Consider the following 17579-nt stretch of genomic DNA (forward strand, 5'->3'; position numbering starts at 1 on the left):
TTAGGCCATAGATGACCGTGGTTTGTTTTTCCACACGGGTACATGTTATATGAAACATAATTATTTTAATAGAAAGCTCATGCCAAAATAGAAATCTTTTTGATTTTTTGACAAGATGACTCTAAAGCCACTCAATCAAATTTGACCGGTAGAGCATGGCCAAAAAAGACCCCATAAAATATTAGTGTATATATGGACATTTTTCTAAAAAGAAATCATTTTTTTAAACTGTAAAACCTACAACACTCCGCCCCCCTCCTTCTCAAAACTCTGTCAAATACATTTTTCTGCGATGTACAACTAAGAAGAAGAAAATCGCTCCCAGGTGGGGTCTTTTATATCTTTAGTTTCATATCACGATCGTTTCTGATTTAAGATTAAGTGAAACTATCTTCACTTGAGCCTGTTATTGCCAACCACCGCCAGCAGATGGCAGCAAACACTGCCCCCCCCCCCCACCTTCTGTTCTTGTGTGTTTACTTATTACTAATAAATACACAAAGCTGCACAGGGCAGATGACATATGGTTAAAATGAGCTTGTTCCCCGTTAAAAACAATGTACTGGAGGTGTTACCACAAACTGCATATGTCATCCACCCACCCATGAGATTTTTTTATTTTTGCATATCTCGTATCAACTTGTCAAAGCCAATCTCGCGCTATTTATCACGGGCTCTCCCTGTTGGTGTCAGGTCTGATGCTGCAGGCAGCTGCTTGCTTCCTGTATTAGCCACAGTCCATTTCGCCGCTTGATAACCCCACACCCCGGACTGTATCGCGGACGGATTTACTTTTCGTACCCCGCCCTCTCGCTTAGGGAAACAAGCCGAGTCGGTGTCCCGGTGTAGCTGCCGGTAAAAGCGTGGCGGGCGGCCCCGTGTGCTGTGAGAGGCGGCTGCAGGTTCGGACTGAGAGGCGCAAGGCACGATTTTGCAGGAGGTAGCGCTAGTTAGCAGGAGCAGCTAGGTGGCTAATGGCTAGCAGCAGCAGGTAGAAAACCAAGAAGAAGCTGAGTGACAGAAATGTCTACACCTCGAATTCTATAAGTCAGTTAAACTGAAGAAGCTGTCTGACTTTTAAAGAGCACATCGGGGTGATAGGTTTTACCAGATTAACTAAGTGACATGCTTCTGAAAGTGCACTAACTTAGCTAACGTTAGCTAGCCAAGTTATACTAGAGCTGATCCTGTTGCTTTTTAATACTGACTTTCACACGAGGGAAAGGTTAGGCTAGCAGCAGCCCAGTTCATTGCAGTTTTGTGCTTCTTTTTTAATTTTTTGCCTTTTTCGTTAATTTATTTTTAAATTTTGGACAAAGTCGATTCGGGTTGTTATTGAAATGGGCCCCAAAAGAAAACCCGGTCCCCTTAATATTACGCCCATTGGAGAGGGACAGGCCACCTCCAACACCATTGATGCTGCATCCGAGTAAGTGCTGTCCCTTATGATTAATTGTGTTAAACCACTGAATCGTGAATTGCTTTGTCCTTATACCGAGGTAATTGGCTGTTACTGGAGTTGCACAAGATTTCGTTCTGCACCACCGTATAAGGAGGTGCATATGTTAATTCTCACTCCTTTTAAGGAACTCTGCTAAACCAAATGTCACCTCCTTACAGAGCCAACCTCGAGGCCTTACAGAAGAAGCTGGGGGAGCTGGACCTGGATGAACAGCAGAGGAAACGGCTGGAAGCCTTTCTCACCCAGAAAGCCCAGGTTGGGGAACTGAAGGATGAAGATTTCGAACCCATATGTGAGCTGGGCGCAGGAAACGGAGGGGTGGTCAACAAAGTCCGCCACAAACCCTCGGGCTTGGTCATGGCTCGGAAGGTGAAGAATGATGATTGTTTAACAGCTGTTCTCCAAGTGAAAGTAAAAAAAAAACTGCATTCCACTTCAAGTCTAAGATGTTATCAGTGCACGATGTCTGGAAACGCCTCTTTCTGGAGAAAGACAAGGGAACTGAAAATAATAAAACGGTTACAACAAAACGGTTAGTTTTGAAGTTCAGAAACAAAAATGTTTCAGGTAAATGTCAAAGATATGCCTGAGGTATTTTATTGGCAGCGCCTGAGCTGCATAGCTCAGCTTATCAAAGAGCGCCGACACATTTTTTCCATTGTGAAATGTTTTGTTTATATTACCTTCACTTTTTTTTTAACAACAAACCCTAATGCTAAGGCTGTGGTGTTTGAACAATGTTTATTTGGTACCAAGGGACTCAAAGTGTGTGAGGAAACTGTCCCCCATACCAGCAGCCTGGACCATTGATACAAGGCAGGATGGATCCGTGCTTTCATGTTGTTTACACCAAATGCAGAAATCAAGACTTATCAGACCGAGCCTTCTACTGTTCACATTTAGTGAGATGTGCAAGTTGTAGCCTCAGTTTCCTGTTCTTTGCTGACAAGAATGGTACCCGCTGTGGGTTTTTGCTGCTATAGCCAATCTGCTTGAAGGTTCAAAGCATTGTGCAGTCAGAGATGTTCTTCTGCATACCTTGGTTGCAATGAGTGACTATTTGAGTTACTGTTGCCTTCCCATTGACTCAAAGCTCTACGGCCATTGCATCAGCAAGCATTTTCGCTCAGAACTGCTGCTGCTCACTGGATATTTTCTCTTTTTTGGACCCTGGAGATGGTTGTGTGGGGGAATCCCATTAGATCAGCAGTTTCTAAAATACTCAGACCAGCCTGCCTGGCACCAACAACCATGACAGACATGTTCAGTCACTTTAATCACTTTTCATCCCCATTCTTATCGTCTGAACTTCAGCAGCTCGTTTTGACCACGAGTGCATGCCTAAATGAGTTGCTGCCGTTTGTTGCTGATTAGCTATTTGTGTTTTAATGAGCAGTCGAGCAGGTGTGCCTAACAAAGTGCCACAAGTGTAAAAAGAGGACTTCAGACGGTGTGACTGCATCGTCTGCATGCAACTTAAGTTAAAACAGTATTTCGTTTCTGTGTTTTTTCTCGTCAGTTGATCCACCTGGAAATCAAACCTGCCATCAGAAACCAGATTATCAGAGAACTGCAGGTCCTGCATGAATGCAACTCGCCCTATATTGTGGGCTTCTATGGGGCCTTCTACAGCGATGGAGAGATCAGCATCTGTATGGAGCACATGGTGAGAGACAAAGATTGTTAGCTGCAATTTCTGTGTGAGACTGGAATCGATTTTGTGAATCACATCACCTGAGAATTCTTATGTTGTGCAACACACACATTCCCACAGCTACAGGCAGTTTTGTCTGTCTTAACATGGGCTGTTTTGGTCTCTGCAGGATGGCGGATCCTTGGACCAGGTTCTTAAAGAAGCCAGAAGAATCCCAGAAGAAATCCTTGGAAAAGTTAGCATAGCTGTGCGTACACCATTGATGTTTTACTTTGTTTGTTTGTTTTTGTTTTGTGGCTTTAGGTGTTTATTTATAGGCTGTAAAATACGATTCGCTTCACAAGTCTTCTCACATGAACTGTGGACGATGTCAGGAGAGTCGGGCCTGATAAGTTTCTGAAATTGATCACGTGACACAGCAGGTCAACATCAGACACATTTTCACTCTGGTTTAGACGAGTTCGCTTCCTGACGTTTTGAGGCAGGAGTCTGTGCAGAATAATTTCTGCTTTCTTTTCTTAATCTCCAAAAATCAGAGCAGTCAGATTCTTTGGCAGCTGGTGGTTAAAGTGTACTTAATGTCGACTTTGTCGGACATTCACGTTCTCACATCCCGTCAGGTAATGTTTAGAAAGGTTTACAGCTGGAGGTGATGTGTGAAAATAATTCTGGACTCGAGGATTTTAAGGCGTTTCTGACCACAAAGCAGGGTTCATACCCTATTTATTACACAATTTTAAACATGTCCACTAGGGTAAAATGAAGAAATTCAAATATTTTATATCCAGAAGATCAAAGGAAAACTTTTACAGTTAACACTGAACTGTGATGTGAGATGCTCTGCACAGCACTTAAGGTTAAGAGATATTGACCGTAGTCACATATTGAGCTAAATGAATCCTCTGTGTCCACCTGTAATCGTGGACAGCATATGGATGTATGCTGGATGCTTAAATTTTGACCACAGAGGGACTTAATCCAACACCTTTTTCTTTTGAAGTATAGTTGCTGTTTGAATTTGGCAACAATATAAACAAAAGGGTTGTGCCTATTTTTGCATGTGTGCTGTTCTTTGTGGTTTCGCTTGTGGTTGTGATGTTGCTCAACTAGCTGTGTGTTGTCCAATAATGCATAAGTTGCATGCACAGTACAGTCCCGTGTGTGTGGACTCCTAGATTGTATGTCTGTAAACTGAATGTTTTGGGGGTTTTTTTTCCCCTTTACAGGTGTTGAGGGGATTGGCATATCTGCGAGAGAAGCACCAGATCATGCACAGAGGTAATGCTGTTCTTGAGTCCCGATGAATTACAGTTGTGCTCAAAATCTCATTTGGAACACTTTCAAATCTCTACAGTATAATAAATCCCAAATATGGAGTTTATGAAATCACTGTGTTACAGAGTTATTTGGGTTTGGATAAAATATAAAATATGTGGCACGTCAGCCTCATTTGATAATCAGTTATCAGTGTTTTTGTAGACACTTCTTACAGACATCCGGTAGAGATTCAGACCATGAATTATAGTTTCTTAAACTATAAGATAAAGCTTTTTGGACATTAGGTCTGATCGGTATTTCCAGATGTCTGAACTTCTTCGGTTAGTGTAACCACTTGAAATGCGCCACATCCAGTCGACGGGCGCCAGTAGTATCTGTACTTCTTCATTTGAATTTGTATTAATTGTCTTCATTGCTCTCCCTTCACATGCATCAGCATCTTAAGAGCTTTAGCACAATTATGCACATACGGGGCCAGCTATTTTTTTTTTGGGGGGGGGGGGGGAATAACAAGTTTCTCATCAAGGGAATTTGTAGAATAAACATATTGTCCTTCATGAAAACATTATTTGTATTCATTGAAATGACAGGTCACAGCATCTCCGGCAGGTTTTTCTCTGCACACAAGTGAGGACACATGGGTGTGCTGTTGTGAAAATTACTGAGAAAGGGAGCAGCAAGAAGTGCATCGTGCAGTGAAGTTTCAGTGCTACAGGGTCGGTGGTACTCCAGGACAGAGTTGTCTGTGAGCTCAGGCGGTAATTACAGCCTCTCAGATGTGATTATAGAGCAACCGCACCCTGTTGACCCCTCCCTCCGCGTCTCCCTCCATCTTTCTCCCGCTCTTTCATGCCATTTCTTTCTCAGCTTCTCCTCACGTGTCCTTGGTCGGTGGGAGGGGGTCATACACCGCAGAGGACAGATTGCAGGGCTCAGTCCTACACCATTATTTTGCAGGATGTTTTTCAGCGATGAATTGGATATGTGGAGGTCTGGGCTTGTTTACAACAGGGACTCAGCAAGAGCTGGGAGCTCTGTACATGCCACCCGTGGCCTGCACGGAAGACTGTAGTCCTGTTTTCAATATTTCTATGAAGCATGAACGATCTGTATTTGTGAGAAAGCGTTTTCTATCCATTCTATCCATTTTTATTGCTGCAAAGTGAAATTGTGAAGCGGACAGGCTGATCGGGCAGCCTAGGTCAACTTGTATGGACTACAGTGCTATTGCACACATTTTGAATGAGAGACATGAGTCGCCAGTCTTCTGTGAGATAATGAGCTGTTATAGACACATATGAATCTGCAGCCCATGACGTCCATGCGTTGCAAGTAATGCAGTATTTTATGCTGCACTCTTTCCTCAACTTGAAGCGTCACTTCCCTCCAGAATCCAGGAAAGGTTGTGATGGGATCAAATGTGATGTCATGCTTCTGAGTTCCAGAAGCTCGAGCATGTAAGAGAAATCCACAAGATTGTGGTTGCAAGTAGGGGAATGGATTGTGTTGCTTTCTTGGCTCATTCTGAATTGGAATATACCAGGATGCCAACCTAAGTATGTCGAGTGTTGGTTGGCTTCTTTGGTTGAACCGATTTAACTTTTCTAACATTATCTCAGGATGGCCGAACGTGAGATGAGCATTTGTGTTTGTAGTTTTCTCAGATTATTTTTAACGTTCGTAGGAAACTTTTTTTTGCTTCTTTGGCCCATCATGGTGAAATCTGAAAACTAAGTTCTCACGTTTAATTTAAATGTGGCGCTTTTCTGATGCTTCTCATCAAAGCACAGATTTTTATTATTCTACCACGAAAAGATTAAATTTCTATTTAGAGGTTACATCATAAACTATTGATATTTGGTGTCCCTCTTTTAATTATCATGCAAAATATCGAAATGCTGTGCTCTCACTTCACACATGTATAATAATGGATTAATAATGGATTGGATTTATATAGCGCTTTTCAAGGCACCCAAAGCGCTTTACAATGCCACTATTCATTCTCTCTCGCATTCATACACTGGTGGAGGCAAGCTACCGTTGTAGCCACAGCTGCCCTGGGGCAGACTGACAGAAGCGAGGCTGCCATATCGTGCCATCGGCCCCTCTGGCTAACACCAGTAGGCAGTAGAGTAAAGTGTCTTGCCCAAGGACACAACGACCAGGACAGAGACCCCGGGTATCGAACCGGCGTCCTTCCGGTTACAGATACGCTTCCCAAACCCCTGAGCCACGGTGCACTATGAGCACTTAATGCTAGTTTCAGCGACATTAAAAGTCATGTCATTCTGTCAAACTTGGGTCAGATTTATGTTCCTTACAGCTTCAATTATCCCCATGATGGAGAGAAAGAAACAGGCAAAACAAAATAAAAGCAGATGTGCCTTTTTGGTCATGTGCAGTTTTCACGAGAGCAAAGCAGAGAAAGGTGACCTGGAGCTCGTTCAGACATGAAGCAAGGGGGGTTTACAAACACGTTCGCTAAGCTCTATAGAGTTCAGTGCAAAAAGTTTTAGGAAATTAAGATGTTTAAACGTGCAGCAGCTGCTGTAGCCTCCACATCTTTAGAGCAAGTCGGGGATCAGACACAGAAATGCACAGGAAAAACATGTTATCACCATGTCTGCAACAGCCTAAAACAAACACACTGAAAAACTGTGCGTGTGTGTCAAGGAGTAATTATTCTATTTTTAAAAGTACAAGGTGGTCACACCAAGTATTCATTTGTTTTCCTTGTTCTCTGTACTTTGTATTTAAAAAAAAAAATGTTAATGGTATTATTTCTGAAAATGACAATTCCTAAATGTTTTGCACAGAAGCGTGCAAATCAGAACACCGGTGTCGCAGTGTCTGCTGTTTCTTTAGGTATAATTTAGTAATAAATCTGTGCCTTCTCTTGCATACAGAAACTTGTAAGCCAAAGGAATGACAGATGAAACACAGTATGAAGAAGAGCCTCTTCTTTTAAATGTAATGCGCATTTGTTTTTGTCCATGTCCCCTCTGCCATGTAGACGTCAAACCCTCCAACATACTGGTCAACTCTCGTGGGGAGATCAAGCTGTGCGACTTCGGTGTTAGCGGCCAGCTCATAGATTCCATGGCCAACTCCTTTGTTGGAACGCGCTCCTACATGTCGGTGAGTCAGCTCTGCGCGCCTGCGCCCCCACCCCTTTTCCTCTGGCCCTATCCCCACTTTCCTTCTCCACTCTTCTCACATGGCTCTTGTTCTCTGGTCCCACCCTCTGCCTTCCTTTCCTCTGGCCCTCCCTCACTCCCCTGCCAAGAACCACGGGCTGTACCCAGGAAGGGCTCTTTGGCAATGAGGGAGGCAACTGTGCTTGAGCTTTCTCGTTCTTTCCCCTCACTCTTAGACACCTGGTGGGTGCGGTGCCAAAAGCTGCTTGTGTGTCCCATCCTACTCCCAAAAAAGCACCTCTGGTGCAGAGAAGCTTGGCCTTTGATTGCAATTCCTAAAACACACACACAGGCACGCACACACCTGTCCTTGCTCACCCCTAAAACAGTCCAAAGTTGCTGTCCACTTCCTGCCAAACCCTCTTCTCTGTCCTCTTGCCCTAACCACACCCCACCTCTGCTTGCCATAACACCCCCCTCCTCTTCTCTTCCCACTCCTCTCCTCCACTTCCTGTGCCTTCGCCGCCCAGCCCTCTCTCCTGCTTGGCGTCTTGGCTTCACCGGCTCTCTGTGACGTAGTTGTGTTTCTCAACAGCCGGAGAGACTGCAGGGCACTCATTACTCGGTTCAGTCTGACGTGTGGAGCATGGGTCTGTCTCTGGTAGAGCTGGCGATTGGCCGCTACCCCATCCCCCCACCGGACGCCAGAGAACTGGAGGCCATCTTTGGACGGGCCGTTGTGGATGGGGCTGAGGGAGAGCCTCACGTCAACATGCAGAGGCCTAGACCACCCGGAAGGCCTATAAGTGGTATGAAGGGCAATAGCACACACATGTGCCTATAAACTTATGCAGATTACTTGACTTACTTAGATTAGATTTGTGCTCATATTATGCTTTGTGGGTTTTCTCCTCCCTTTAGTGTCTTGTTTACGGTTTTGTGTATGCAAAAGATTTGTGAAGTCTGCAACGAAGGGAGTTATACTCTCCCAAAAGCAAACGTTGCTCCTAACTTTACCGAGGCCAGTGTGTAACACTTTTCCATAATGCTTGACTAGCAGCTACTCTGGCGTGGCCTCGTGCAGTGTATGAGTGGATGCCTCACAGCGAACTCTGAAATATCTCAACCAAATTTTCTGTTGTTGGCTTTAAGTACAAACATTAGTCTTTATGCACTCCTAGCTCCTGAGGAACTGGAAGCCTAGCGGGTAAGGGTTGGTTTGTTTTTGTTTTTTGTTATTTTTGTTTGACAATCCTGTCCTCACAACAGTGGAAAAGTTGGCATGTTAATTGGCAGTTTTGGCTGCCAATTAACATGCCAACTTTGACTCTACTTTGACTGTATGCTCAGAGCTGACTCACAGGTCACAGCTATGTCAAAATCATAATGCAATGGACAATCAGAAAATGTGGAAATTTGAAGATGGTGACTTTTGACAGGGTGAGGGTTAGCCTTTTGTGCAACTGGGCTGTCTATGTTCACACTTCCAATGGTATATGTGTTTTTAACAAAAAAAAAAACCCACGGTGCATTCATAATTCAGCAACAGTAATGCATGAAATTGTTTTCATGCATTAACCTGTCTGGCATCCACAGGAGAATAGAGCCATCACATTCTGGTTGTGTGGTCCAACTTTGGAATTTTGAATAAAGCCAAAAACATCTTTATTGATCCTCATGGGGAGACATAATCTCTGCACTTAACTAGTCTCTAGCCTTGCTGAAGAGCTTTACATGACAGCTGAGTCGTCCAGTAGAGATGACTGGGCTCACAGTACCTACATTTAAAAAAAAAAAGAAAGAAAAGAAATGGTTATGTGCAAACTTGAACTTTACATCACAATTCCCCAAATACACATGCAGACTTCAGGAATGATTACTCAGCCCTGGTGTCAGCTGTTGGTGTCTGCAACAGACTATAATGGCTGCCTTAAAGAGACAAGAGCTCATACAGAGCTTTTGGCAGCACGAGAGCTGCTGTGTTGTTGTACAGTTTGAGAAAATGCACAGTAAAATTAAAACTAAAGCATTTATGTGTATTCTAAAGAAGACTAACCAGAGATTGTCTGTTTCTTTTCCCACAGGATCTGGGATGGACAGTAGACCTGCCATGGCCATCTTTGAACTTTTGGACTACATTGTCAATGAGGTCTGAGCAATGTCTGTTTTTTCCACAGTATGAACAACCACTCACAATCTTTCAGCAGTCAGTGTATAATCTTTAACTCTTGCTTCCTCCTCAGCCACCCCCCAAACTGCCGCTTGGTGTCTTCACCAGTGACTTCCAGGACTTTGTGACAAAATGGTGAGCACCGAATGTGACGTTTGTCTTTCTTTTCTCAGCTCATGAAGAATTATGAAAGGAAGCTATTCAGAAAACTGTGACATTTCCAAATTGCTTCACACACCTGTTGCAAGAGTTGTTTGTAATTAAATGCATGCATGTAGTTTTTGTGCTTGTGCAGGTTTGAGGTGGTTAGGAAACAAGTCAGCACCACACTCGGATAAAGATCCCGTCTGGAATAGTGATAAAAATAACGTTTTTGCCATAATAGTCCAGAATAGTATCTACTGTTCTTTACCTTTTAAAAAGTCTATGAATACGGAGATATTGTTTCAGATAATTGTTGCACATGTTTCTACATCAGTCTTGTCTAAAGTCTATACTGCACTGCGGCTGATGTCAAAACTACTAAAGAACATGCGTGCATACACGGTAAACTCGTGTTTTAAGGTGAACTCTGAAACGGAACAAGGCCTTCTAGCATCTAACCCTCTGCATATACATGGTGAACGACATGAATGCAAAGGATATTTTACTTACGTTTAACATATTTATCTCATTTTTGTCTGCAGTTTGATTAAAAACCCAGCTGAGAGAGCGGATCTGAAGATGCTCATGGTGGGCCCCCTAATATTTATTATAATTTTATTATTTTCAATTTGATACTTAACCCATCTGTTTTTTGCTTAGTTTTTCTGATAACAATAAAAACGGAAGTTTAATTTTTCCTTAGAGTCACACATTCATCAAGCGATCAGAAGTGGAGGAAGTGGACTTTGCCGGCTGGTTGTGCAAAACCATGGGCCTCAACCAGCCCAGCACTCCCACCCGCGGCGCCGAGTGACCGGGCTCCCACGCTGCCCTGCCACGTCTCGGGACCTCTGTGCATACACGTGCATATCCTGTACGTGTACGCACAGAAGCTCTCACAAATATTGGCACTTTTTTCTTGTTGCTATAGCTTCAAACAGTTTTTGTTCCCCCTCCCCAGTTATTTCTTCACCAGCAGCAGGGCCCATTGAGTCATTGTACTGTAAGACCACAGCTTCACCTTGACAGTGTCGAGAGCAGCCACAGCTCATTTTTCCACACTGCTACAGAGGATGTAAAGCACTGAAGGGCTGCCAGTGTGTCAGCTAAATTTGCATTGACAAACTTATTTTGTATTGTCAGATATTCTGTATTAACCTTTTCTATGGCAATGGGTGATGGCACATGGGACTGTATTTTATTAAATAACCTGCTGTAGAGATTTGGTGGAAATCATAGGGAAATCAAAGCATATTATCTACTTGCAAACTCGCAATTGCTTTTATTGAAGGTAAATGCAGCTACTTTAATTAGAATCATAAATGCTAAAAGGTTCTGTTGCAATTACCTCCAATATAATAATCGAGTTTGAGAGTAGAATCCAGGGCAAATGAGCGTGTAAGGAGTCATTTTCACTTTTTTGGCAAATGAACAATGTCACAAACCAAAGAGGGTACTCACAACTACTTTTTTTTCTGATGGCTGATCTTTTTCTTGTGTGCAGATTCATGAACAGTATGAAACTGTAATTTGAATGTTCTCATTTTCTTAGTCAGTGATCTAAGTGCTGATTGACATCATTTCTTCAGCATTTATTTCAATTTGCATCTCACACTCGGTCTCACATGGGAGGACACACATGCCGTTATATGCCAAAATGTGTTTGACATTGAGGAAACAAAAATGTATTCATGGGACAATATAGCATGGTTTATTATCTTCTAATACTGTTTGTGTATTTGGTTTCCCAACTCATGATGGGGATGATTAGGTGGTGTTTTTATCAGAATCCTGAATCTGCAATGTTTAAGAGATTTCAATCATGTTGGCTTTTTTGACATTTTCTTTCTCTATGTTGTCTGTCTGTACTTTCCCCATGAGGTGTATATATTTTCACCGTACCGCTACATGTGGCGCTCTGAGCTTTCTCCTTGGATGCAGCCAACCCGGAGGCTCGCTCTTGAAAGATTTCGGTTGAATTATTGCTAAAATGCTTTTCCTTGTGATTAAACCCAGTTAATTTTGTTAAAAGTACAACCTGACTTCAAGTGGGACATCAGACTTCTCAAGTCGTACAAAGGGTCTGACCGAGCATTGTAACCCAGGTCAGTATTGGTGGTGGTTTTACTTACTATCCTGCTGTCTTGCTAGAGCTCTTGTATCCTCTGCTTATGGCTGCCCTTTCTTATCCCACCCCCCACCCCCAAAAAATGTGCATTTGTAAAGAGCAAAATGGATGCATTGTCACCTGTATGTGTACAAAGCTATATACAAAAATTACAGTACTATTTTGGAGTCTTAATACACAAATCCTTGATTTATGTAAATGACAAGAGTCATTTTATTATAATATAAAATGTGTTGGGTATGGTTATAATGTATAAAAAAAGATTAAAATAAAACCTATTTGTGAATGTACTGCAACATTTCCTTGTCATTTATAGCAGACATTAAAGTCTGCATTATGCATCCACACTGGCTGGCCACTTTTTTAGGTACACATTGCTAATCCTGAGTTGGACCTTTTTTAAATTTCACACAGGCCTTAAATAAAGAAACTACAAATTCTCATCATGGGTTAGATTATGGGATATATTTACATGATGGTGTCATTCAGTTCCTGTAGTCGTGTTCTACTGATTCCCAAAGGTGCTTTATTGACTTGGTACCTTGTGACTTTCGAGGCTATGGCGTGCAGTGAACTCATGCCATTCAAAAAAACGTGTTGGGATTTTTAACATAGTGTGTTATCCTGCTGGAAGCAGCCAAGATGAATACACTGAACATGGATGGCAACAGTCAGTCAGTCAGGCTGTAGCGTTTCAGCGTGGCTCAAAGTGTGCCAGGTCATGACCCCCGCCTCCCCCACACACACATTTACACCAGCAGCAGCCTAAACTGTAAACGGTAGGATTCTGACTCTACCATCCAAATGTTGCAGCAGAAATCCAGACTTATCACAACAGGCAACATTTTCCACTCTTCTGTTGCCTAATTTTTGTCAGTTGTATCCTCAGTTTCCTGTTCTCAGCTGACAAGAGTGGCACCCAGTGTGGTCTTCTGCTGCTCTAGCACTGCTAAGTTTTGTGTTCACAGATTTCTCTTCTGCACACCTTGGAAATTAGTTACTTTTATTTTCTTATAAGCTTAAGTAGTCAGGCCTATCTCCTCTGACGTCAAAAAAAAGGTGTTTTCACCCAGATAACCGCTGCTCACTGGATATTTTCTCTTTTTCAGACCGTTCTCTGCAAATGGTGGTTGTGTGGGAAATCGCAGTAAATCAACAATTTCTACAGAACTCAGACCACCAGGCTGTCTGGAAAAATCACCTTGCTACATTCAGTCAGTTAAATCGTCTTTCTTCTCCAACCTGGTGCTCGGTTTGAGCTTCAGCAGGTTGTCCTAACTATGACTTCTTTTCTAAATGCACTGAGCTGCTGCCATGTGATTGGCTGTTTAGATAAAGAGGAAATTAACAGGTGTGTCTAATAAAACTGCCTGTGAGTGTAGCCCCTTTAATTTGAATAGTTAAGATATGCAAACTGCAGCTAACTTTTTCTTCAGCTTTTAATCATTAATTTTAAAGAAATTAGTAACTAAGGATTAAGAAAAAGATGAAATAAAAATACAATTTGGCTACATGTTTACAAAATCTTACTTTTGGTGCATAGTCTGAATTTTGAGTGGCAGGTAGTAAGTAGGATTGGCTTGATGGCTTTAGTATTTCTTAATTATTGCCTGTGGAGCTGTTCTGATTGGCTGACAGAATTCCGTACGTCAGTGCTGGTAACCCTAGCAACAATGCCCGTGAGTAGGGATAGCCTAGTTAGCTAACTTTGATGGTTAACACCTAAATGGCGACTGGAATCCAGGCTGCTGAATGCTGACTTCAGCGCGGTAAGTTTTATTCTTGATATTCTTTTTTTTAATGTAAATTTTAAAAAAAAAACTTTTGGGGCAGTGTTACTTTAGCATTGAGAGGCAGATCGAAGCTACGCTAAAAAATAAATAAATAAAACAAACGGAAGCAGAAGTAACTTAGAGGCCGAGCACCGCCGCCTGGCTGCTCTGGTTCTGTTCAGTTCAGTTTCTGTTTATATAACCATAAATCACAACCAAAATCGCCTCCATGTGCTTTATATTGTAAGATAAAACCCCTACAATCAGACGACCCCCTGTTAGCAAGCACTTGGCGTCAGTGGGAAGGAAAAACACTCTTTTTAACAGGAAGAATCTTCGGCAGAGCCAGGCTCCAGGCTCTATTACTTCTGTTCCACTGTATTTGGTATGCAAATAATGTGCATTCTATTCTATATTATTGAATTTAAAGCTTTATTTACTTATTATTTTCGAGTTTTTAATGTATTATACGTTTTTTTTTTAGATAAACGTACCCAGTATTACATGGGTAATAAAAAAAAAAAAGGTGTCCACATTGTTAATGAACAATTATGCATAATTTTGAAAAGGCCCATTCCCTGTAATGAGTAAATTTACTTTAGATATTTTACTATAGATATTTGCTACATGTCTATGATTAAACAGTTATTTTATATGAAGCACTTTTCTGGCTCTGCCAATTTTCACGTTATAGGCACATAGCTGCACATGAGCCTAAAAAACCACAAACAATGATTTCTATCCTGCTTTTCTGTACTGTGTTTGTTTCTGATCTAATATTCTGATTTCCTCTGGGTCACCCACATTGGAAAAATCTTTTGGTAACACCCGCTGCGTGTTTCTAATGCAGTGTGGCCGTATGGGCTGGAACAGAATAAACAAGTTAGAGGCCATATTAAATTTTACCAAAGATCATGAACACATGCCCGGTGAATGTTGGTAGAGCATTGTTTGGTCCGTAACTAAGTTCTTTTAAAGACACAAGTGAATGCTATTAACTGGACAGTTCCCCTGACATTAATCCAGTTGTATATTTTTTGCTATATTTGCGATGGAGCACTCTATGCTTCACCTCTCTTGTGTTGGCTGACCCCAGGTATTTAAACTCATCTGCTCCTTGCAGCTTCACTGTTACATCTGTCTCCCTCTCATTCAGGTATTCTGTCTTCCTTTTCCTGACTTTCATTCCTCTTCTCTAAGAGCATACCTCCACCTCTGAAGGCTCTCGTCCACATGCTACCTACTCTCACTACAGATCACAGTCTCATTTGAAGAGTCCTGTCTGACCTCATCTCTCAACCTGTCCACACTGCAAACAAGAAGAGGCTCAGAGCAGATCCCAATGTAATCCCACCCCCACCTTAACGCCATCTGTCACTCTTACCTCACGCCTCACCGCTGTCTCTGTCCTCATACATGTCCTGCACCACCCTCACATACTGCTCTGCCATTCCTGACTTCCTCGTGCAGTACCACAGTTCCTCTCTCAACAGCCAATTATCTGCTTTTTCTGATCCGCAAAGACACAGTGTAGCTCCTTCTGACTTTCTCTGTACTTCTCCATTAACACTCTCAAAATAAAGATCACATCTGTAGGGCTCTTTCTCAGCATGAAGCCATACTGCTGATCACTGATCGTCACCTCTCATCTTAACCTAGATTCAACAAATCTTTCCCACAGCTTTACGGTGTGTCTCATCAGCTTTATCCCTGTGTATTTACTACAGCTCTGCACATCAGTCTTGTTCTTGAAAATCAGTACAGTGCACTTCTTCTCCAGTCCTCAGGCTCAAACTCTCTAAGATTGAGTTAAACAGTGTCAAAAGGTCCACTGCCCTCTTCTAGACATCCACAGGTATGTCATCTGAACCAAGTGCCTTTCCACTCTTCATGCCTTAGCTGCCCTCACTCCCTCCTTACTAATCCTCTGCACTTCCTGATTCAGTAACTTTCCTCCATCTGTCGTCCACCCTCTCTCATTTTCTTTATTCATGCACTCCTCAAAGTGCTCCTTCCATCCTCTCAACACACTCTCTCCACTCATTAGTACATTAGAAATCCTTTTGAACGAAAGCTATAATAACATGCAACTCACAGTTACAAGTTACACTGATAGTGTACTTTGGGGCCTGCATATACAGGAAGAAAAAATGTTTACAGACACAATAGCCTGTGCCAGTTTCATTAAACTAAGCATTATTACCTGCATGTGAAATGTGCTAAAGACTAAACTGGAGATCATACAAAAAAAGTCTATGCCTGTGGTCACAGAAACCTTTTACTTTTACTAAATATATATCGACCTTTTGTAAGAAGGTCATGGCCGGCTGTGGACAGGAATTCTTGTTAACTGCCTTTTTTTTTTTTTTGCTGAGACATAATCAAAACCATCATTCAGACAGTAATGACAAATCCAGATCTGATGTGGGGTGTCTGGCACTGGGGAGGACCAGTTTATATTGGACCGAAAGGCGACATTGCTATAAAAATGTCTGACATCATCTCAGACTGCTGTGGACTGAGAACAACTCATTTTCATTGTGGGTAATTAGGGCAAAACTGAATAGAAGGCATCTTGTGAAAATTTTATGTATTTATGTGAATGTGTATATCCTGGTTTGGTTTTTGTTTGTGTGTTTTTTGTTTTCATTTCGCTTTGGCCACAGCCGGTCAACCTGCATTCTCTTGTCTTAGCTTTGGAAATTATAGCAAGTGGTAACATCAAAGGTTCACATACTGCAATTCGCATGTTTTTCTGAACTTTGTGAGCTATAACTCCCACGTGCTAATGTGGAGATTGGCTGAACAGTGCCCTCTAGACAGACAGTGTGTCACTGCCTCACCCTGCCAAATAGCCCTTAATTCCCCTGCATGTGTGCAGTGCCAAGTCAGTGTCAGGCTCTGCTACACTGTGGGACTCCTGTGTGGCTCAAAGACTGTTCACAAACAGCAACATTGTGTAAAGTGTGTCTTGTATGTGCGTGCTTAAAACATCTTGCTTAAAAGTGCATTCAGAGGTGTGCTGGGTTGGTTCATGGTGCAACACGATTATCAAATACATCTTATGCTCCATCCAGCTCAGTGGTACAATGGCTGGCTTGCTCTCACTGAGGGGGTGTGCCGGTGGGTGGTTGGAAGTGGCGCAACATCAAATACACCGACTATAAATTTACACACGGGAACTTGCTGTTCTCCACAGTGGGTAAGACACGTTTTCACTTAGAAATGTCTTCTCTAATACCTCACCTGTTGGAGCCTGGCAGGTATTATGCACAAACACTGTGCAGAGCCAGAGTGTATGTGTATAGAGGGGGGTTGCTGGCAGCCCCCAGTGTATGTGCTGGAATGTGCCAAGACTTGCTTTTGGGGTGGGACACCATGACCTCAGGCAATAGGATGGGTGGGTGCGACTCTACTAACAGAGAAAAGGAAAGGAGCAGCAAGAGATGAGGCGGGTGAGAACAGACACGGACTCAAATCAAATCTACTACAACACTGTTTAGCATTTTAACCCCCCCCCCCCCCCCCCCCCCCCCCCAAAAAAAAAAAAAAAAAAAAAACTGTGGAGGGGAACACTGGAAGACATTCACTGTGAAACTCCTGAGTGGGAAGCCATGGGTTAATGATTGGTGTTACATGTGAGTGACTTTATTACTTTGATAACTGTCAACTGTTTTAGTGCAAAATGATTTTCACTTTACTTTTATTCCACGGAGGGAGGAGGAAGAAGAGAGCGAGGGGGGGGATGCTGTTTCTTTAAGAGAGAGAGAAAGAGAGAGGGAGCGAGAGAAAGGGAGGGACCTCTTTGCCCTCCAGAAACCAGGAAGGGAATTG

At 42.5% G+C, this 17579-nt stretch overlaps 1 protein-coding gene across 1 annotated transcript; it reads left to right on the forward strand.

Moving 5' to 3' along the window:
- Window positions 1-676: 676 nt before the first annotated feature.
- On the forward strand, window positions 677-12260 carry map2k2a (mitogen-activated protein kinase kinase 2a). Its single transcript, XM_006790355.3, has 11 exons — window positions 677-1429; window positions 1621-1831; window positions 2982-3128; window positions 3286-3363; window positions 4343-4394; window positions 7408-7532; window positions 8127-8340; window positions 9616-9680; window positions 9775-9836; window positions 10388-10433; window positions 10549-12260. Exons 1-11 carry the CDS (start codon window positions 1341-1343, stop codon window positions 10657-10659), a joined length of 1200 nt encoding a protein of 399 aa, XP_006790418.1. The 5' UTR covers window positions 677-1340; the 3' UTR covers window positions 10660-12260.
- Window positions 12261-17579: the final 5319 nt, after the last annotated feature.

Source organism: Neolamprologus brichardi, chromosome 23, assembly GCF_056152115.1.
Source record: "Neolamprologus brichardi isolate AB-2024 chromosome 23, ASM5615211v1, whole genome shotgun sequence".
NCBI lineage: Eukaryota > Metazoa > Chordata > Actinopteri > Cichliformes > Cichlidae > Neolamprologus > Neolamprologus brichardi.